Genomic DNA, 23,650 nt, shown 5'->3' with positions numbered 1-23,650 from the left:
TGTTAAAATCATGCGTAAAAACACCTTGAGACCTCCGCATTCTGCTAGACAGAGCGCACGGACCGGTTCATGTTCATACGGTGTGTGTGAACGCCTCCTTTGAGTTACAATTTCAAACGCTCTTTCCCCACTCAAGCATCATGTCTGTATATACAGAGGCACGTGTGATCTCTCTTCTTAACAAATGATCCAGATACAGATGTATGTCAGACCCTGTCGACGTGACAAACGGCATATTTACAGCCGTGGAGAATGAAAGAGGAAAAGATCACTCAGTCAACTGACACCTCCACCTTGAAGTGGAGACGTGGAAACTCGAGCACTTCCCAGGAATGCCTGGATCGCGAAAGAAAAAGCCACTTTTCCAGCACGCTGAACTTTGCGAGCCCCGTGTCTACTTTTACAATGAAACTTAAAACACAAAGGGGCAGATTTACAAGGAGACACAAAGACGCTCACACATACGAACACACACACACACGATTCCCCAGCTTATTTTACCAGGGATTTAATTTCAGAGTGTAAACATGTTCTAAATTATACACACACTCTGACATTTAGAAGAAATAGGTGTGTGTTTTCTGTATTCGAGGTGTGCATGACATCAGGCAGAGGTGAAACCAGCCCAGATGAAAAACACATGGTTCCCCGAGGTGCAGTAGTACAGAACAGAAACGAATGAAGTATTCCAGACCCGTCCGAAACAAGAGAAAATGTCCTTGTCCAAATAAATGGAAAAAATGCCTGAATAAAAAAAAGTGTCATACTTCTCAGCAGCAACTGTTTTCTCTCTGATGGTGAAATTCTTCAGGCAGGTTTTATTACATTTTAAAGATATGAGACTCTGAGGTAGGTTAAGGTGAACGGTGTATTAAAAGTGATACTTCAATATGAGCAAGTGCTGTAATGCAGAAGGAACACTTTCATTTGTTCATAGCTACATGAGTGAGTCAGAGCATTTCAAGCTTAAAACAGGGCCCGATTATGCCATATAATATCATCTCTCACAGTGGCAGTCTATTATTTCACTCACCATTAACTCAGAAGCGCATATGTTTGAACACAACTCTAATGGGAATACATACGGTTACTCTTTTTTTTCTTTTATTTTTTACAGACTGTACTTGTATCTTTTTTTGTTGCATACATACTGGACTTGAGGGCAGAGGAGTTGACTTCAATTTCTCCTCCTTTGATTGGCTGGAAGCATGCGAGTTCAGTGTCATAGGGTTCTGGGCTGGACTGTCCCGTTAGGCTGCTACTTGTCCTTGTTCCATTCCCGGGACTCATGGCGCCCCTCTGCTGGGCCTCCTGTTCCTCGTACACAGCGATCAGCTGTGGGACACACAGCACAGTAAAATTCAGAGAAGACATAGTCAATATATACAGATAAAAACACAATTATAGAGGAAGAGTGCAACAGTCAGATTTCAGATGTAAAAATCCCATTCATTTTCCCCATAGGAGAATTGATTTTTAAAGGTGCTGTATGTAAGAATGACAGCTAGTGGTTGAAATGGATACTGCAGTCCAAATTCAAAATATTGTTTGCCCAGCCCCCTCCTCAGACTCGACGCTTACGCGGGTAGCCAGTTTGAGCACATGCAACAGGAATGAGCGCAATTGACAATGGAAGGCGAGGAGACTTGCACTGTAAGTTGATGAATTGATTTTAGGGCTGGTCCGAATACCATTTTGTGTGCGTCGAAGCTTAGGTAGTAATCAACACCAAATATTCAAAGCTTCAGAGGAAGCTAGGGGCAGAAAATATTCTTCTCTCTAATAAAGGTAGGAATCTCGAGAAGCGGGCAGGGCTTATATGCTCAGAGAACGGACACTGCTCTAGTGATGCAAAACACACAGGTCTGTTACGTCCCAGTAACAAGCTCCACTAATTTGCAGTAGATTCAATTAGATTGATGATAACAGGTAATAGGCTTGCTGCGAAGTGTTACCGGTGTTCAGGCATAATACCGATAACATCACTTGCCCACCGCGGCACCGCCCCCACGGTCGCTTTGATTTTTATAGTGATATAATATTTTTGTTAGATAGAGAACAGTTATGTGGCGTTCACACTGGACGCAATTCGCGCGAAGGTGGACGCTTGAACATTTAGAGTTTACTCGCTTCAATCGCGCGTGACATTCACTGCACAACAGACGCAAATTCACGTCATGGGAGGGGCTTCTGCCAGCGGCTCGTCTTGTTGAGAAATGGCTGACATGGGCTGTGTTTACATGTCTTTTTTTTTGTTAAAATCTACTGTTAATGTGTGACAAAACGTAGTTTTAAGACTTTTTCAGTCGATAATGTAGTTGTTAAAAGCTCAAATATGTGGTTTATTTATATAGAAAGAGTGCCTATTTGAACATTTTATCTGGTGTTTTCGGAGTTGTGAGCTCCAGCGGATCAGCGGCGGTCAGTGCTCATCAAAGCCGGCGAGGGCAACCTTTCCTCTGCCAGTCCTTCTGCCGTCTGCCGCTGGCTCTGATGTCTCTGTGGTGTGTCTCGAGCTATCATTCGTCTTGTAACGGCCAATCTTTGGTCTCATGGATCTATAAATTGTTCCCTGGCAAATCGTTTAGACTGAAGGTAAAGAGAAGTTTCATTACTTTATATTTTTAGGCTATAACTGTACGTTGCAGTTGTAACGTTAGCCTACTAGCACTGACTTTGAATGTTTGACTGAATTGTTTGCTTTATTTCATGTATAGCTTATTATACCTTTTACTTATACCTTTGTATTATTGATCATACATAAACTTGCATTTGACAAAAAGAGACTGTGTTGTGTTTCATGTCATTTAATGTTATCACAGTGATAATCATATTGTCTGAACCAGATATTAATATACAGATTTTCTCCTCATTGTTGTCACTACTAGAGCAAGCTCCTGATTGGTTAACGCGGCGCGAAATATCCACCAAAGTTCAGATTTTTCAACTTGAGCAATTTGCGCGTTTCCCGCGATTTGCGCGAATCACACGTTCAAAACGCTCAATTCGCGTCCTTCGCGCCGCCTCAATCGCACGAATCGCGCCGCCTCATTCGCGCAAATCGCGCTGCAGAATGCCATTTCGCGTCTCTGCATTGACTTAACATGTAAATCACTCGCACGAATCGCATCCGGTGTGAACACACCATTAGAGAACTACAAATAAAAACTGAACGTGTCTGCCCAATACAGTGTAAAAAGCCGAACGGGAGTCGCAGCACATCAGCAACAGGAGTCAGATTTAATGCATCACGAGAGTGAGGAGCTGAATGACAAGATGATCACGGAAGATTTGGTTTCAAAGTAAAATGTAAAAGCGCCTATTTAAGGGAGTTTGTCAATGTACTGTTTTGTTGTTGTATTTTTTATTAAGAAAAATAGGCTAATGAGCCCACCATCTAAGCAATCCGTCCTCGAATTGGTGCTAATTTAGCGAAAGTAACATGTGCACAGCCAGACTGTCATTTGTTAAAAGGAACACGCTGACTTTTTGGGACTTTAGCTTATTCACCGTATCCCCCAGAGTTAGATAAGTCCATCCGTACCATTCTCATCTTTGTGCGTGCCATAACTCTGTCTGACGCACCCACCGCTAGCCTAGCTTAGCACAAAAACTGGAGGTAAACGGCAGCAAAGTTTCTTGATTATTATGCAGGAATGGGAGTATAGTTCCTAGCCATATCGTTCTAGAAAATCGCAACTTTTAATTTTCTGTCTGTCTTAGTTCACGATGTAACTATACACATCACAACATGTAAATAGGAAAATGTTGGCGTTATTTTGTCACTTATTGAGCAGTAGGCTAGCTAGAGCTGTTTACCTCCAGTCTTTGTGCTAAGCTAGGTTAGCGGTGTGTGCGTCAGACAGAGTTATGGCACGCACAGAGATGAGAATGGTATGTTTGGACTTATCTAACTCTGGGGGATACGGTGAATAAGCTAAAATCCCAAAAAGTTGGCGTGTTCCTTTAACGGCCGCACAGTGCACAAGTAGGCTTCTGTAATGTAACAGTGAGGAAAAATTATGTCACTGTCGCATCCCTAACGGGTAAAAAGGCTAATACATTTTGATTCAATTATTCTATTTTCCACAATGTCAAACCAACACAGCTTAACCCAAAATACAAGCTCAGGCATGCGCTTCTTCTATATAGCTAAGCGCATGCAGTTGTGCGCTCTAGACAGAGAATACTCCGTTGCAGGAAACACTTACACTCTTAAAAAAAATGGTGCTATATGGCACTAAAAGTTGTTCTTGGCTCGCAATTATAGGGGAACCACTTTTGGTGCTAAATAGCAGCATATCTTAATTTTTTTTTTTGAGTGTAGACTATGAAGCAGCAAATATATTTATTAAGTATAATGAGGTTGGGTTCCTATTCAACTGTCCATCCTATTAAAAAACAGCTAGAATATAAGATAATTGTAAAAAAGTGTATTTCGCAAGATTTGATAGTGTAAACATATTCAAGCGCCAATGAGATACGTTTCGAAGGGGATGCCAGGTGAAAAAAAAAAAAAAAACATTTGAATCCCAACATTTAAAATCGAATATCAAACCACCAAATTAATATTTGAATATTCTGGTCCAGCCCTAGTTGATTTATCCGTGTTTTAATGTGCTTCTGTTCATAGAGATTTTTAGATGGATGGCGAGGTCAGGGAAAATCTGCAATCTGGCTTTCATGGCTGCAATACGCAGTGTTTTCCACCAACTGGCAACCTGTGGTGGCGAAATACTATTGAGTAAATTGTCAATGTGCGTTATCGCACAGACCAAAAAAAAAACAGACATTGCGACATGGAACACACATTTCAAAGTAAAATGACTGGTTGTAGCATTGTTTTTTTTTTAGATAAAAGAGTATGTGAACTCAGTTTCCGAAATATCTGTAAACATATTATGGTATTTTGTACAGTCAAAAACGTACATGCAGCACCTTTAATGATGACTTATAAAACTTTAAAACCAGAACTAATGTAAGCTAATGATGTTAATCGATGGTATATGCTGACATGATTAGTGCACATTATTCAAACTTATTTTTTTAAATAATCATGTATACTCTTTAAATCAATATTTTTATATTTCTCTATCGTTTTTAGTTCAATGTCATTCGTAATGCTTCATGGGATTGTACCTTTTTGTCCGGTACCTTTTGTTCCCCCCCCAGTATTTTCAAATACTTTTTGGATTCACCTTGTAGCCTGTTGATTTGGTTCATGGCTTACAACTCTTTTAACAAAGACTTTGAAATGAATGGGAAAAATAGTACCGGAACCAAGGCCGCTTAAAAAGTGAGCAGGCACTGTTACATATACAATAAGCAGCAAAACAAGAAAAAATTATCATGAGAAAACAGACACGAACATGAGCATAATATTATGACATTATAAATCAGTCAGTTCCCAACATGTCTGAAATTAGCTACATTAAATTAAACAATATTTTACCTACTGCAGAGATAATATAAAAAGGACTGACCACACTACAATCTGTACCCAATGCCAGAACTTTATTCACAAAGGCATTCAAACGACCAAAGGCGACAGGCGAAATATATTTAAAATCTTACAAAAGATTTCAAATAAATGCTGAACTTTAGAACTTGCTACTCATGACAGAATCCTGAAAAACTATGCTTTCCATAAACATATTAAGCAGACATTGATAAATGAGAAGAAGTGTTACTTAAGCATCAAATCAGCATATTAGATTTCTGAAGGATCATGTGACACTGAAGACTGGAGTGATGATGCTGAAAATTCAGCTTGTATAGAAAATTCAATTATAATATTTTCAAATAGAATTTACTATTTATTTTAAATTGTAATAATATTTCACATTACAATATTTTATTTAATTTTTTAGCAAATGCAGTCTTGTAAGCATAAGAGACTTTTAAAAACACATTTGAAAAAATCTAAAAAAAAGTCTCAAACCTTTTGAAAGGGAGTGGAATGTACTATACAGAAATAAACTATTTTAGTATTCAAGCAGCAAAATGGTACCCAATATATTTTACAACAAATGATACAAACTCGCCTGCATTACCTTGTGCATCAGGACACGATAGAGGACATCTAAGAAGCCCAGCATGGCTAGTGTATATTAGGTTAATCTCAGTATGCGATGACATCCATTCACTTCACTATGAGGGTGTAAGGCCTGCCGGCCTCATCAGCAGAGTTAAATACATGCATGTCACTGACACTGCATTAGACCTCTGCTCCACTGCTGTTCTAGGGGCCTCCATGAATGTGAGTCTGTGCATGTAAAGTATGCGTTTGTATGTGAGTGAATGCAGTCAGAGACAGAAAGAGGAGTTCGCTAGTAAAACCAGAGGCTTCCTGCCTGAGCTACAGGTTCGACGTTATGCATATGCTAGCATTCGGGCAAAAGGTATACTTTGGACTTTCACATTGGTGCTTCACACTTGTAGCAACATGCTAACACAAAACACTAATGGAATCAATTGTGAGTTGAGCAGTAATCTATTTAGGAGCTGCTTGCTACCTGTACGGTCGTACAGCAATCCAAATCAGTCCCATTTGACGTTGAACTCAATTTGGATGCTGCCACGTAGGCAACAGACAGCAAGGCAGCTCACTTGGTTTTGGAACAGAGTTTTCATGTGGCACTTAGCATTGCACTCAATGCAATCCTCACCTCCCCTCAACCAATACCTCCTCATCTATCCATCCATCCGTCCATCCATCACTGATTGCTGTCATTTCTTTCCCAAGACCAAAACCCTTATTTCTGATTACGCCCACTGCTATTCCTGACAGATCTTCATGGCCAGAACCTCTCCACAAACACACACACGTGCTGCAGAAGGGCTGGGGCATGATCAGTGTGGAAGGATTTTGATTTATTCACAGAGGCAGGAGAAGAGAGGAACACTTCCACCATACCAGAGGGAGGAGAGAGCATGGAGCTTTAGAAATGTCATCAATCTGCTCACCCTGGGAGAAAAGAGAGCGAGAACAGGAAAGAGAGCAAAGGGGTTTCACGCTAATATTTCTCTTTCCTGCTCGCTCTCTCGCTCGCTCGCTCTCTCTGTGTCTCCCTTCCTATTTGGCTCTGTGTGATGTCTCATTTATTGCTAGCCGAATGTCGGCCCTCCAATAAAACTGGCTGGGCTAGCGTCCGAGGGGAAACACGTGTATGAGCCACCCATCTATGAGAGGAGACAGGATTCAATTCAGTTTCATCTTAACACCACAAACCGCTACCACCAAACACACACGCAAACAATTCACAAAAATACACATCACAAAACCAAACACCTATATATGTGTAACATCAGCCACACTATTAGTACTTAAAGATAGAGAGACTGACACGCTTTCTGCTACAGAGATGAATGATACCTCAAATCATGCAACTTGCTAAGAAGAGGTGTGCTATTACAGAACTTTGACAAGCAGTCAGAGTTAAGATTTTCACCTGCCAGACTATAAACAGTGATAAAAAACGACTTGTTTTGAAGGAAAGATTGAGCTACAGCATATGTAGCAGAGATGTACTGATACATGGTCGATGTATACCAGTGTTATTTGGATGGATGGACGGACGGACGGACGGACGGAACCAGTAGGTGGAAGCAAGTCACTGTTAATGAGTGAGTCATTGAGTTTTAACCAAATCATTCAAATGGTTGATTCATACAGGAATGAAGCATTTGACTGTCTTAATGAGTGAGTCATTGAATCATTCATTCAAACGATTTGTTCATCCGGTAATGAAACACAGCTGTGTGCTGCTCAGAGATGCAAAACAGTCCTGTGGCTTTATTTGCCACAAATAGAGCAAAAATAGGCAATGTTGCGTCTAAAATGTAAGTAATTTAATATTAACTTATTTATTGAACTGTTATATAAAATCACTATCACATTTGTAATAATGCTGATATTTGGAGAAAAAAAATGGCACTTCATCATAGTGATTAACTATACTAAATGATATAAATATTAAAAGATGTCATGAACTGACTTATTAAAAAATGTTATACTGTTGTCTCAGGTCAACTTATGACGTTTGCGTGGTTTTAATCGCAGAATTGCTGTATCGTGATATTATCGGTATCGTAAGCCATGTACCGCAGAGTCCTGCATGGGTGCGGGTACCCGCGGGTACCTGACGGGTGACCCGCGAATATTGCTGAAAAGGGTGAAAAACATCCTAACGGTGTCGGATGCGGGTTGGGTCGGACAAGGGAGAAACACGGGTCTAAACACGGGTTTTAAACAGTCACGTGCAAACGAATATATATAAAAATATATGCATGTATATTGTAGATGTGTTCCTAAAAAATATATGCATATTTTTAGGAGCACATCAACAAAAATAGGCCTATGCCTTGCCTGTATTTCAAGTTGATAAAATAATTTCAAATCCATATCAGTTTATTTGGATCATGGGGAGTTGAAGAAAAGATAGCCGCAAATGTGGAACTTCATCGCTGAGGAAGCACGTAGATAACTGTGGTAACAAACCAAGCACAAGCAGTTCTATCGAACAGTATTTTTGTTATGTTTCCTGAGTTTTGTCTCTTATTAACAGTGTCTTAGTACATTAAGCCACGTTAGGCGTTTTCTTATAATGGTTTTCTATGGGAGGAAAACGCTTAACGTGTAATTAAACGTGTTGCATTCATATTCTGGGCTCATCTGATTTTTTGTACATATTACACGTTATTAGTATTATGTTTACTGAGTTTGGTCTCTTAATAACAGTGTCTTAGTACATTAAGCCATGTTAAGCGTTTCAGAATATCCAGGCTGTAGTTGTCCTCGTGTTAATGGTCGTGTAATAACTTCTGTATGCTGGCAATAAAAAATGTTCTAAGTGTGTCTTTAAATGTGATATGCTAAACTGATTTCATTGCGGGTGCGGGTCGGGTGTCGGTTCTATTTTAAGCGGGTCGGGTCAGGATTTTAATTAGTGCTGTTGTCGGAAAACGGGTCGGATGCAGTTTTAAGCACTGCGGGTACGGGCGGGTGCGGATTTACAAAATCGGACCCGTGCAGGACTCTGGTGTGCCGTGTATTGTATCGTATCGTAAGGTACCCTGTGATTCCCACCTGTACAGTGAAAGTGTGCATTCTAAATGCACAAGCGCACTAGTCTCACCTATTAGACTACATCACATAGTGTATGCATGCACTCTCTAGGTCTGTTTTTGTAAAGTGAGGACAGGGCTTGCAAAATCGAGAGCCCGACTTCCTGGGGCTAATGCGTTTTCCAGTCGGGCGACGTACGTGCGTGCGTGCATTGCATGGTTCTATATCCACCGATCGGGTGGGCCAAGTAATAAAACATAAATAACATTCAAATTAATTGTGGGTGGATGAAAGATAAATCATTATTGTGTTTGTTTGATAAAAACACAACTCATTTCATGGTAAAATGCAACGAACGTGCATTACTTTTTTACTTTCATTTTCAGCTCCTCAGGGAAAAACAATCAAGGAAGACATAAATCTAGAACACCTCCTAGTGGTCATTATATAAAACACGAAGGAGTTATTTAAAAATATATATATATCAGTAAATAACTTAGCAACTCTGTGAAACAGTATATGACAGTAAACTAATAAAACCTATATCCAGTCTTAGCTTGGGTTGAACATATTTAGTGATGTGTGTTCTTCCCGCAGCACTGACAGAAAAAGTGACAATTTAAGATTCTGTTTAGACTATTAAGGAAATGTAATTTTGCCAAAGAACTTACTACTTTACGTAAAAAAAATTTGTTGCTGAATGAAAGAGATGTCATGCGCAGTGGAGAAAATTGTGAAAATCGATGACACTTGTCGTTAAAACAACAATCACAATATCATTGAAGATGATTTATATTGCACATCCCTAATAGATAGACAGACAGACAATATATTTTATTGACATGCTTGAGCACCACAGCTCTACATGACAAGAGTCAACTGCTAGGACAGAGCCTTTGTTGTTTTAACTCTAAACATATAATCCACATAGTTTATAGTCCTAATAAACATTGGCTGAAATTAAAAAGCAAGAGTCATCTTGTTTCTTGTGGTGTAATTAGATAAACTCTAAGCAAAGCTGAGGAAATTAAGACACGTGGGCCGAGGAACAGGCCTGCAGCAGGAGCCAACTCAATACTGCCACTTATTTTAACCCTGGCTATTTAATCACAGCACTACCTCTATACAGGGAGAACAAATGTGTCCAAACTTACTTTAGCCAAATGAGCTAAATCTATCAGCTCGATTACCCAATCATGCACCCACTGGACCCGGTATAGTTCACTTTACCATGCAAGAATCAGAAACCCCCTACAACCTTCGGGCTTCACGGGAAACCAATAGAGAAGTGTTCAGACTCCAAAATTGGATCAATAGTTTGTTATCAAGTGGAACTGCTCAACAGGGTAATAGCCACCTCTTACTCTCTGTCCTTAGATAGTCTGAGTCCTCACAATAAACCAGACAACAGCATTTTACTTGTCATCCTACAATTTAAACAGCAAAGCTCACTTATAGAGAGCTATTCATACTCTCAGCTCAAACTGCAACTGTTTAAATATGGATTATCAGCTAGCTCATCGATATTTCATTCAGCGGGAGATTGAGTGGCACAGTCGCTGTCTGAACGCTGATGACTGTTATTTCTGTAGAAGTCTAGAAGCGTTAATTACCAATATGACTGAGACAGACGCACAGAGGGAGATGGTTCCAGACGCACGGTCACACGGGCACTTGGACAAAGGACAGAAAGCAGCACACATATACACAGGAGAGCACAATCGCACAGGTGTGTAAAAGGTGCGAGATCGATGGCAAATTACATCTGACAGCGGAATCAGAACCTGTCAAGCACAATAACAAAACTGACTCTATTAGTGGAAGGAGACAATGAGAGAGAGGAGGAAATTGGCGGGCTGCTTCCTCCCTCCATGAAGACTGAGGCATCTGCTAGTGACGGACTGTGACACTACAGTGAAAGTTCAGACACGTCTAATGGATTCAAGCAGATGAATTAATGTGGCGTATCAGAGACAGCTCTGAAACAAGTAGTTAACAATGCCACAATATATGGGTATCTATGGGACTGATACTGAAAGACTTATCTGCGTATGCTTTAAAGTGGGCTGTGTCTATATCTGATCTATTTGAGGATGCCTGGATAACAAATAAACTGTAAATATTCAGCCTCAATGGATCAATCAATAGATAAACATTTTTAATGTGAGTTTTATAAAGCGTTAGTTAAGTATCGTGTAATCAAGGCTAAACGCTAAGGATTTTTTTCTAAATTAAAATTTTTACTTGCCCTGCCAAAATTTTCACTGGCCCCACCAAATTTTTTTAATAATAATAATAAAGATAAAATATGCCTAGTTATTGTTTTCGTTGTTTTTGACCTATGTAACCTTAATAAATAAGGTTATGACACGAAAACGACTAGCCTAACTCCTATAAATTTCAAATATTGTTATCAAGTAAACGGTCAGTAATAAAATAAGAACAAATAATCAAATTATGAGCAATAGCACAAATAAATACAACAGAACAAACATGTTCTATAGAAATTACAGAAATTACAGTGCTTTTCAGGTTTTTTCTGGTTGGTCTGTTGTTTTCAGTATACAGAAACTGAATAAACTAATCAAATGCAAAATAATATTTCATCATCTTCACTGTATAAATTATATATAGATTAATCCTTAAATTAAGTTATTTAGTGCATTGTTCTTTTGTTGTATGATTAACATAAAACAGCAGGTTTATTAGGCTGCTTTCACTTTAAAACAACGTACATATCCATACTCCATAGTCAACGCCATTGTGTGTTTGAGCTTCAGCCAGTGGTTTGTTCTTGCGCGTTGTTCAAGATCGGTTAAAATTCTGTTTATGTTCGCCGATCAATGTTTAAATGCGAGTAAAAGCCTAACTAAATCTGTTCATCATAAAAAGTGATAGTCTCTTCAGAATATCTGGACTAAACGGATCAATTCATATGGATTCGTTTTCTGACCTCTTTATGATATGGCGTCAAAGTTGCAATGGTGTAGGCTGTCAATTGAGGGGTCAGAGAGCTCTCAGATTTCATCAAAAAGATCTTACTTTGTGTTCCGAAGATGAACGATAGTCTTACGGGTTTGGAACGACATGAGGTGAGTAATTAATGACAGAATTTACCATGTCAAACACTTTTACATGATGCTAAGCTAACACAATTATTTTTATTTTTTTAAATAAAACACAAACAAAAATAATAGGTAAAATTTTATTTTTAATCAAGATTTCTCACAAGTGAATGTATTATTGTTATGACCAGCATTTACTTCACTTCAGTCGCAATCTTGGATGGATTTTCTCACCAAAATCATTAGATTGCATTCTGTGATTTTCTTCTCTCTAAAGACTACATGTGATGTTGCCTTAGAATTTAGCCAAAATAAGGTATCTTAGAATATATAATAGTCATGCTGCCAACATTTTTGAGCATTTCTGTCGGGATCACACATATGATGCCTTAAAATGCAGCCTACATAGGCAGCTCACCAAGTTTGGAACAGAGCCAGAGAGTATGAGTGTAACATGAAACTGATAAAAGAGAAACACAAAAAGAGCTGGAAGGAGAGAAAAAAAAAAGAAATGAGATGCTGTTATAAATGAAAAAGAAAAAAAATGAGAAGAACATTCAGGACTGAGGCGTAGAAAGGCCCATTTATATAAGAAAGTAGTTCGCCAATGGCCTGCGCCCACTAACATCAATAAAACGTGTGTTTGCTTCATCCTCCTACTAATCAAAACTGCTTATTGCTGATTCATGTCCCCTTCCCAATCAATAGGATGTTAATCAACTAAATGTAGTGTCATGCAGGTGGTTAGTGCAGACTCTTATTAAATATGCTGCTCTGCTGTTTGGAGCTGGATGGAGCCAGTCAGAGTTAGCATAAAGCAGTCATGAATCAGGCCACTCCAGGCTTTTGTGGAGTCAGCAAAGGGAGTGACTACTTCATTACTGAAGAAGCCAGTATAGGATTCAAAAGAGGTCCAGCAACAGAAAAAACAGGGGGGAAGTACTTAACTGAGATAAATGCACCTGCCTTCCAGTAAGATAACATGTTTAGGCTCATTTTCTCCACATCAATTTAAAAAAGAGAAGTTTACAAGTACAAGTGCTTCAGGACAATTTATAACAACTTACAACAATAACATTGTACACTTCTGAAGCAGTAGACGCTAAATTTAATTTCAAGTGAACAAAAACGGGGATGTGAGGGACAAAGGTATGGTCCCTACAGTAGGTCCTGCTGTATTAAGGTCTTAAATTATGCCTGATTTTCACAAAGTTTTCCAGAGTGTTTTTTTCATAGTGAAAGACATCCTTTCAATGTTACTTCTACAGAACTATCACTCATGTAGACATTATGAAACTTGCTGAAAGATGTTTTTTAATATTTTAATATTTTGTCTGCAGTTCTACGTAGGTACAAAACATTACTAAACTATTTTTTGTTTTGTTTTTATTAAAAAAAAAAACACTTTAAAATTACCACAAAAAAAAACGTATTTTCAATGTTTTGTCTGCTGAACTATTGACACCCAGTCCCAGGTACAAAACAGCATAGCCGCAGGGACATATTTTATCAGGGGGTGCTGGGGGGGCGGGGCTTGATATTGTGGGTGTTACACTTATTATTTGTTCTTAGTTTTGTTTTCATGGACTTTTAAGGTGTGTTCAACATCGGCTGGGGCTGGATGTAACCGATCGGCGAGAGTTGCCGCTTGCAGTCGGGGAGGATTGTTAAAAAAATGTATAAGTCATTGAATCATTCATTCAAGAGATTCGTTCAAAAGCGCAGATTCAGCCAGTTATGAAATATTTATGAGCGAGTCATTGAATCATTCATTCAAACCAATTTTTATAAATAATTGTCAAAATCGATTAATCATGATTAAATCGCATCCAAAATAAAAGTTTGTGTTTACACAATATATGTGTGTGTACTGTGTATAATTATGTATATTTGATAACACACAAACACACACACATGTATATATAATTTATATTATATATGAATAGGCCAATAAATATTTTATATATATAAATATTTTTTCTTAAATGTATACATGCATGTGTGTATTTATATATACACATAATAATTTTGCACAGTACACACACATTTATTATTATTATTATCTTTTATTTTGGATGCGATTAATCACGATTAATCGATTTGACAGCATATAAATAATACAAATTATTGACTGAAGAAGTTAATATTTTGTCAAAACCTCTAGTAAATTACATTTCATTATTATGTTGAGTTGCCTGTCCAGGATCAAGGGAGAATCGCAATCTCTATTTTAAACAAAAATATATATATATTGATTCTCAATCTATCCAAAATTGTGCAGCTCTAATGTCCATGCAAACAAAAGTAAGAAACTTGATGAAAGACATATTTTAACAATTCCGTTGGCTAAACAATCGACACACCAAGGTAGTCTAAAACTAAATGATCCTGCTCATAATATAATCAAAACAATAGTGTTCTAGCTTAATGTGAGTGTGCTTTCAAATGTGCGCACTTCTCGCAAGTCAGACACTCAGACTCTCATCATAATGGAAAAATAACTGTGTTTATCTGCAAGTTTGTTATAATTTCAAGAAGGACAGGAAATCACTTGGATGTGTTTATTATGAAATCCTCTTATCTTGACTTTGTAAGACTCGACCAGCACAACCAGACTCCATCATGTTTACTGACATTGGACTGTGTGCTCCATATCTGCCAAAGAAAACACATCCATCAAGCCCACCCAAGCCAACCCAGCCTACATTGATACATTTTGGAGGGCTATGAATTACACGCTCTCACAAAATCAACATGATTTTATGAGGAATACCTGAGGAGGACAGTCCCACAGAAAGTGAGCTTTGTGTTTGCTTGTCTAAGCTAAACTGTCACGCTGTGTGAACCACAACCAAGCGCATGTGAGCAACAATAGTTTGAATCCACCACTTGCAACATTTCCAAGCTTAACCTCATCCCTCTCTGTCCCCATCATTTCCTGTCTGTTTGCGTCTATAACAAATATCAAATTAAGCTGAAGTTTGTAATTTCTGTGGCACTAGCATCACCGAACATAAGAAATTGGTCAGACAAACAGAAGGTCCCGCCCAAAACTCATGCAATCGGTTGAGGAAAGTCACAGTGTTTATACTTTTTTGCCTGTTTAAATTAAACCGGGATAAGAGTAAGGGGGGGGGGGGGACACCAAAAATACAAATGAATAATTTAAGCCCAAAAATAAAAATTATAAAAATAACTACTTCCATTTTTTTTGGACTGTACATGACATAAAATATCTTGCAGTTGCCCAAAACTTGAAGAAACACGTTTTACCCTTATCACTGTGTGTGCAGTAACATTAGTGAGTGTTTCCTCAATGTTAGTCTGTAGTCACTCACTCTTCATGTCTCTTCAAGCCCTTTAACCTGTTTTTATAAGAAAATAGAAATGTTGCATCCAAGTAAAAGAGGAAAACCAGCTCATTGTTCCATCTAATACGCACAAACACACACACACACACACACACACACACACACACACACACACACACACACACACACACAGACAAACATTGAGCATAGATTAACAGCACCACCTAGCTCCTCTAAGGGTTAACTGCATCCCACCCACAACACTTTGCTCTCTCTCTCTCAATCACACTTACACACACACACACACACACAAACAAACACACGCAATGTTGTATGTGGACTTTCCATAGACATAATGATTTTACACTTCACAAACTATCCCCTAACAATACCCCAAAACACACACAGAAAACTTTCTGCAGTGACCAAAAATATCCCCAGAAGGTCATAACATTACTGGTATTACTATCCTGGTTTTGGGGACATTTAGTCCCCATAACGTATGGTTTACCAGAATCACACACATACACACACACTGTAGCCCTGTGATCCAAATGAAAGTATTTAACTTGGCCTATCATTAAAGGGGTGGTTCACCCAGAAAGGAACATTTTGTCATCATTTATTTGTTTCAAACCTATAGGGCTTTCTTTCTACTGTGGAACATAAAAGAAGATATTTTTAAATGTCTCAGTGTTTTGTTTTTTGCCCATACAATAAAAGTCAATGGGGTCTGATTGTTAAAAAAAGAAAATCCATTGCATGGACAAAATAGAAACGTTCTTCAAAATATGTTCTTTTTTGGTTCTGCAGCAGAAATATAGTCATGTGAGTACATGATGACAGAACTTTCATCTTAGGGTGTATCCCAATAACAAAAATACAAAGGTATTCAGTGTACCAGGAATATTATAGTTAAAGGTCCCATGGCATGAAATTTTCATTTTATGAGGTATTTCAACATTAATATGAGTTCCCCTAGCCTGAATATTGTCCCCAAGTGGATAGAAATGTTGATCGGTGTAAACCCGAGTTCTGGCTGTCTTTCTCTGCCTTTGAGAAAATGACAGGCCAGACGAGCCAATCCTGACGTCTCCTGGTTTGACGTCCAAGCAGGAACGGTTTCCTCCCTTTCCTCCGCCCAGAGAATCTGGCACGCCCATGCAAACACTCGAGAGATCATTAACGTTACTTGTGAACGAGTGAACTGGCAGTTTCTCAGTGTTTGGATGTACAAATGAAAACAGAAGTCTTTCTTCAGTTCCTTCTGATCTGTGATCATTGATTTCTGATGTGTAGCTAATTATTTATTATTCGTGCACACGCTGCGGCTTCTCTCTCTCCCGACAGAACGGTGTTTTCGTGTTTTCTATCTTGTAAGTCAGTGTTTTTGTACGTCCTTGTCGCGTCTATCTGTTCTAAAATGTGCATACAGTCTTTTCTGTTTAACATCAGCAGTAACATCTTTAGAGATAAACCTCACACACGCCGAAGCTCGGCCTTCAACATCCCCGACCCCCAGTACTGCATCTGGCCCACAGCGGAGGCACCAAACGCGGCGTGAGATTAAGCAGAAGGGGGGTAAGCGTGAGGGTATCTGGGCTAGGCTAGCCAGCTTTCCCCACAATAAACTGGATTACATTCGATTACTGCTGTTGTGTCTTTGTTTGCGCTGTGTAAGTTACTCAATGCGCATCACTGACGCTATTCATATGATTGGAACATATCTAGAAATAATGCTTTAATCAAACTTACTAACTCGTTCATCTCGCTGTAATGGTACATTGCATGTGTTACAAAGTTGGTAGAATAATGATGAAGAGGACTCGGTGTGACTGGGACTCGTGTTTATTCAGAACTCTCAGATACAAACACAATAAACTCGCGCTGACAGACAACGCTCTCATAACTCAGTAGTTACTATAAATAACTTTGTTAGCAATCGCTCCGTCTCCGTTATGTCCTGTTCGCGAACGAATCATTCTTTTGAATCAGTTCTTTTTAGTGAACCGAACCAGTTCACCAAATCGGACTGAATCGTTCTAAACGGTTCGCGTCTCGAGTCAGCGCTGATCCATAATTTACTAACTTTCTGACATGAGTGACAGCCCCTCTGACTAGAAATAAACTAATAACCTGAAGTATATTCTAGTAACTACAACAGTTCACCCTGAACTGAGACATGCTGAGAGAACTGATGTGAAGTGAACACAGGTCCATCTGTCTCTGGCAGACTCGTGCCTGCTCGTGCCTCGTTAAACCACGCCCCCTCCGCTCATTTAAAATGCAAAGATGTCAGCCAATCACAACAGTGGGCGTTTTTCCTGAAGTCTCACAGCAGACACGCCTCTTGAAGCAGGGCATTCAGCCACAGGGCAAACAGCAGTATAGAAAAAATGCCTTTTATTTCTAAATTATGACATTTTATGATGTAAAAATCATACTAACAATATAAGTACACCTCAGGAAACACTATAAAATAATAGAAAAATGCCATGCCATGGGACCTTTAACTAATTAAATTACTTGAAATAAAACATTAACTGAAAAGTATTTATATAGTTGAAAACTGAAACAAAATGTAATAAAAATTATATAAACATATTAAATAAATTAAATCAGAAAACAAAAAAAAACATATTCTAATTCCAACTATAAACTATATAGTACCTCAATGATACTAAAATAACACTGGTCCAAACAGGTGCAATGATGAGTAATTTAGACAAAGCAATGGTTTACTGTGTCTGGTGTGGAAGAGCTCGACTGACCTGCACATCACCCAGACCTGAACCCGTATTGTCTTTGGGATGAATTTGAACACATACTAGTCAATCACCCAACAATAAGACCTCACTCATGCTCTCTGTCTGCAAGGGAACAAATCTCTGCATCCCTGTTCCAAGTGGAGAACCTTAACAGAGAAGTGAAAAGGTACCGGGTAATCAGATGTCCACATAGGCTGCTTACCCTTCCGAAACTGTACTTTGTTTTTGGTAAGGGATCCTACAGCAATCATAGTGCTACCAGTAAAACCTTTATTTGATTCTGTCTCTCTCAGAGATTGATGGGAGGTCACACAGATACTCCTCCTGCCTCTTTATGCCTCAATTCTGCTTTTGTTTAAATGTCAACTCAAAAGTGTTTCCTTTTCTCCTCAGAACCTCCTTGACAGGATTGGCTCAGTCTGTAGTAAACCCACGCATGCATGCGCACACACACACACACACACACACACACACACACACACACAAAGCACATCATTCCCAGTGTAATTACTGTACCCAGCATTTAACAATCCCTGGATATCCTAGAGTGCCTGTATAAACCCTGCAGTCAGAAATCACTATATGGGAATCTTTCAACTATACACTGGGATCCTTTTCACTCTTACTTGAAATAAAAGGCAAACAGAAAATATTGGTTGGAGCTGGTTATATTTGGATTTATTTTTGTGGTTGTGTTGCTGGGTTTTGGGATGCCTTAAAAGATACTGTGGTGGTAGCAGGTAAAATGATATCTATGGTTTATATTCATAAACGTGAATAAAAAGCTGAACAGAGATTATATATATATATATATATATATATATATAGTGAGGAAAATACGTATTTGAACACCCTGCTATTTTGCAAGTTCTCCCACTTAGAAATCATGGAGGGGTCTGAAATTGTCATCGTAGGTGCATGTCCACTGTGAGAGATATAATCTAGAATCCAGAAATCACAATGTATGATTTTTTTAACTATTTATTTGTATGATACAGCTGTAAATAAGTATTTGAACACCTGAGAAAATCAATGTCAATATTTGGTACAGTAGCCTTTGTTTGCAATTACAGAGGTCAAACGTTTCCTGTAGTTTTTCACCAGGTTTGCACACACTGCAGGAGGGATTTTGGCCCACTCCTCCACACAGATCTTCTCTAGATCAGTCAGGTTTCTGGCCTGTCGCTGAGAAACACGGAGTTTGAGCTCCCTCCAAAGATTCTCTATTGGGTTTAGGTCTGGAGACTGGCTAGGCCACGCCAGAATCTTGATATGCTTCTTACAGAGCCACTCCTTGGTTATCCTGGCTGTGTGCTTCGGGTCATGTTGGAAGACCCAGCCTCGACCCATCTTCAATGCTCTAACTGAGGGAAGGAGGTTGTTTCCCAAAATCTTGCAAAACATGGCCCTGGTCATCCTCTCCTTAATACAGTGCAGTTGCCCTGTCCCATGTGCAGAAAAACACCCCCAAAGCATGATGCTACCACCCCCATGCTTCACAGTAGGGATGGTGTTCTTGGGATGGTACTCATCATTCTTCTTCCTCCAAACACGTTTAGTGGAATTATGACCAAAAAGTTCTATTTTGGTCTCATCTGACCACATGACTTTCTCCCATGACTCCTCTGGATCATCCAAATGGTCATTGGCAAACTTAAGACGGGCCTGGACATGTGCTGGTTTAAGCAGGGGAACCTTCCGTGCCATGCATGATTTCAAACCATGACGTCTTAGTGTATTACCAACAGTAACCTTGGAAACGGTGGTCCCAGCTCTTTTCAGGTCATTGACCAGCTCCTCCCGTGTAGTTCTGGGCTGATTTCTCACCTTTCTTAGGATCATTGAGACCCCACGAGGTGAGATCATGCATGGAGCCCCAGTCCGAGGGAGATTGACAGTCATGTTTAGCTTCTTCCATTTTCTAATGATTGCTCCAACAGTGGACCTTTTTTCACCAAGCTGCTTGGCAATTTCCCCGTAGCTCTTTCCAGCCTTGTGGAGGTGTACAATTTTGTCTCTAGTGTCTTTGGACAGCTCTTTGGTCTTGGCCATGTTAGTAGTTGGATTCTTACTGATTGTATGGGGTGAACAGGTGTCTTTATGCAGCTAACGACCTCAAACAGGTGCATCTAATTTAGGATAATAAATGGAGTGGAGGTGGACATTTTAAAGGCAGACTAACAGGTCTTTGAGGGTCAGAATTCTAGCTGATAGACAGGTGTTCAAATACTTATTTGCAGCTGTATCATATAAATAAATAGTTTAAAAAATCATACATTGTGATTTCTGGATTTTTTTTTCTAGATTATGTCTCTCACAGTGGACATGCACCTACGATGAAAATTTCAGACCCCTCCATGATTTCTAAGTGGGAGAACTTGCAAAATACTTACTTAATTTTCCTCACTGTAAATGGGGGGGGGGGGGGGGTCGTGTAAACAAAACCAACAATTGTAACCAAATAATGTTCCCTTGGTTATATTGTGTTGGCAATTTTTTCATGTTTTTATTTATTTTCATATCATTTCTAGGGGTGTTAAAATTCCCATAATAGACCATAATCGATTATAGCCTAATGACGTTTCTCTGACATCATTTGTCACATACGCGCTTCTCGTGCTAGAATAAAATGCCGGAGTGAGGTGAAACAGAAAAGCCAGTAATAAAAAATGCACTTAGTATTTTAACATTTACAGTGTGTGAGTGTGTGCGAGTGAGCATGTGCATGTGAGCAAGGCTGCATGTATGTGCATGCGAGTGTGTGAGCATTATTATAACTTAAGTACAGTACTTGACAGTTTCATGTGCTTTTAGTAGAACTGGGCGATATGGCCAAAAAAATGATCTCGATAAAATCTTTTCATATCAGTCGATATCGATAATTACCCCGATAAATGTAAAATATTTATTTCTTTCAAATTTAAAGGCAGATTTTTGCTCCTAAGTGAAAGTTATAGAAACCATACTGTTAATTGTGGTTTTAAACTACTCTTTATTGTCAGAATATGACAAACACTTCACGTTTTTGAACTCCTTACACTTTTCCAGTCATTTTTCCTTAAATACATTTCTTAATAGAAAAAATGTATGTCTTAGTTTCCGCATGTGCTGCTAACGGGTGATATTGTTTCAAGTCATGAAAGGTTTATGTCGCCTGATTTTGGCATATATTTTCAGCTGCAGTATTAATAATGTCACATGTTTTGTCTTAGAAATGCACATTTGACAGTGAGTTGACAGTAGTAGTAGTTAGGAGTTAGATGTACATTTATGTTCATCAACAAAAACACAGACATCTGTAAAAATGGTAACAACCTCATTTTTATATGGTAAAATTTAAATATATGACTTAGTTTTATTAAAATTAACCATTGGCCTTCCATAGTATCATAGATTTAGATCATGATAACCACAGTTAAAAACACGAATATAGCTCTTCACTGCCATGGTAAAATGTATCTAGGCTATATGGTTTCTATGGTATTTGTGTGAAAAACAGTAGCCTAAAAACATTTAGTAGCCTATAAATGCACAAATTCTATAGCTAAATAAAAATACTGTGATAATATTCCATTACTCCTTAAATACATGTCTACATTAATAATATAATACAATTCTATAAGACTGTATCATTGAGCACAGCGTTTCTCTTGATTGTCAGCGCTGTTTTGTCTGGCTTTAAAATAGTTTAAATCACAGAGACATTGTTTTTCGCTGAATGTACGCGCTTCTCACTGGATCTCACAGCGCTTTAGTGTTCACGTGACCGATCAGAGTAAACGAATCTGCTCTTGTGAGCTTGCGCTGCGCTGCTGTTTGGACTTTGAGCCGTCTGTGTGGCGTGGTTCAAATTAGTAACAATTTGTGCTACCTTTTATCAACAAATTGGTCGTCTTTGGATGAGGTTAGTTTCACTTTTGATTTAACGTTTGTTGCCGCTTTCACTCATTTTTTCCTTCTCGTTTTGAGTTTTCTTTGCCAGTAGAGCGTGCCGTACTTTTAAAGTTCAAGTTAAAAGCTGCACGCTGACTTGCTCTGACTGGCTTTTGTCGCTTATTTCTGCTGTGTGATTGGGTGTTAGAGTAATCTATATCGAGTAAAAATGTCCAGAGCTTATCATCGTTATCGGCATAAATTTTATCGCGATTCGATATGCTATCGTTTATCGGCCCAGCCCTAACGGAAAGCATCTGCTCTATACAGAACAAGCTGCAGAGTCACAGCAGGAGTCAGATTTCACTTATTACGTGACGATGTGAGAGATGACTGACAGGACAACGTACAGAGGATTTTGTGTGCAACAGATCCTGAGCGTCAATGACAAACATGTGCGATCAGTGCCGCTGCTCCCTATACACAGAGTATGCTTTATTGCAAATATGAAAGTAAAAAGTGAGCATGCATTCCATGCCATTTCAGTACCCCGCATATTGATAGCGGCTCATTGATGCCCGCAAATAATATGCCTATATACACACAATACATCACAGATTTAAAAGCGAAAGTGAAAAGCAAGCGCACATTCAAAAGCAAAACTGTCTTTTGTATTGTATACTGTTTTAGGCAGGCTTTATAATAGAACCAGTAGTTAATGTAACCTCACCTATAACATGTTTGGTATCTATGAATTTCTATTTTAATTATCTGAATGATCACTTATATGTTGAAACCTATGCAACATAATATTACAAGAATACACTGTTATAACATGTTAAAAAAAAACATGCCAGTACCAAAGTACTGTAGTAGTATCACTTTATTGTTTTGTCAGCAAAAGTTTGCTGCATCACTGAATAGATCTATATACAAGCAACAGAATTGATGAGCATGCATTTTTTCAAGTGTGACTTAAAGATTAACCCTAAAGCTAATTAAAATAAATGTTGATTTCTGAGGAAAGACAACCTACAGATACCAAAGACAACTGAGCTATACTGAATGAATAGTCAGTATAGACTGACTGACAGGTTATTCCCATATTTTTATGAATATGACTTCAAACCGCATCCTGTGTGTTTGTGTGTGCGTGTGTGCCCTGAAGGACTGCACGCATTAGCAAGAGCATTGACAGGTCAGATATTTGATTGTACCATAAGCAGAAGATCAATGGTTCCATGTCACTGTGGTCTCCCGCACAAGGCCAACGTCAAGCACTTCCACCACATTCACGTTTGCCATCTCCAGAAACGATTCCCTTTCCTTCTCATTAGATAGCACAGAAAACAAGTCTATGAAAAGGTGCTTTGCAACAAACTTCTTTTAACCCATTTGGTAGCGTGTCTTGCCTCTTGTAAATGGAATTCATTAAAACGCATCTAATCAGTGAGTGAGTTGAGAACCCAGCCACATTACCAATCCAATAAAGGTGAAACAAACTCAATTAACATAACTCTTTAACCAGTCACATTGATCTGATTTACTTGATCATGTCCACCAGCT

The 23,650-nt window shown here is 38.8% G+C and overlaps 1 protein-coding gene across 6 annotated transcripts in view; it reads right to left on the bottom strand.

The window, feature by feature from the left end:
- pard3bb (par-3 family cell polarity regulator beta b) overlaps window positions 1-23,650 on the bottom strand; it is a 420,195-nt gene that overhangs the window by 325,882 nt on the left and 70,663 nt on the right. For all 6 annotated transcript variants that reach the window (XM_079821284.1, XM_079821281.1, XM_079821283.1 and 3 more), the window contains exon 4: window positions 1,152-1,335. In XM_079821284.1, the coding sequence (XP_079677410.1) occupies window positions 1,152-1,335 (184 nt within the window). The remainder of the gene's footprint in view (window positions 1-1,151; window positions 1,336-23,650) is intronic.

The sequence above is a fragment of the Gobio gobio genome, assembly GCF_949357685.1.
Source record: "Gobio gobio genome assembly, chromosome: 7".
Taxonomy (NCBI): Eukaryota; Metazoa; Chordata; class Actinopteri; order Cypriniformes; family Gobionidae; genus Gobio; species Gobio gobio.
The sequence above is the reverse complement of the archived record's forward strand: the minus strand, read 5'-3'. Positions and strand labels throughout refer to the sequence as shown.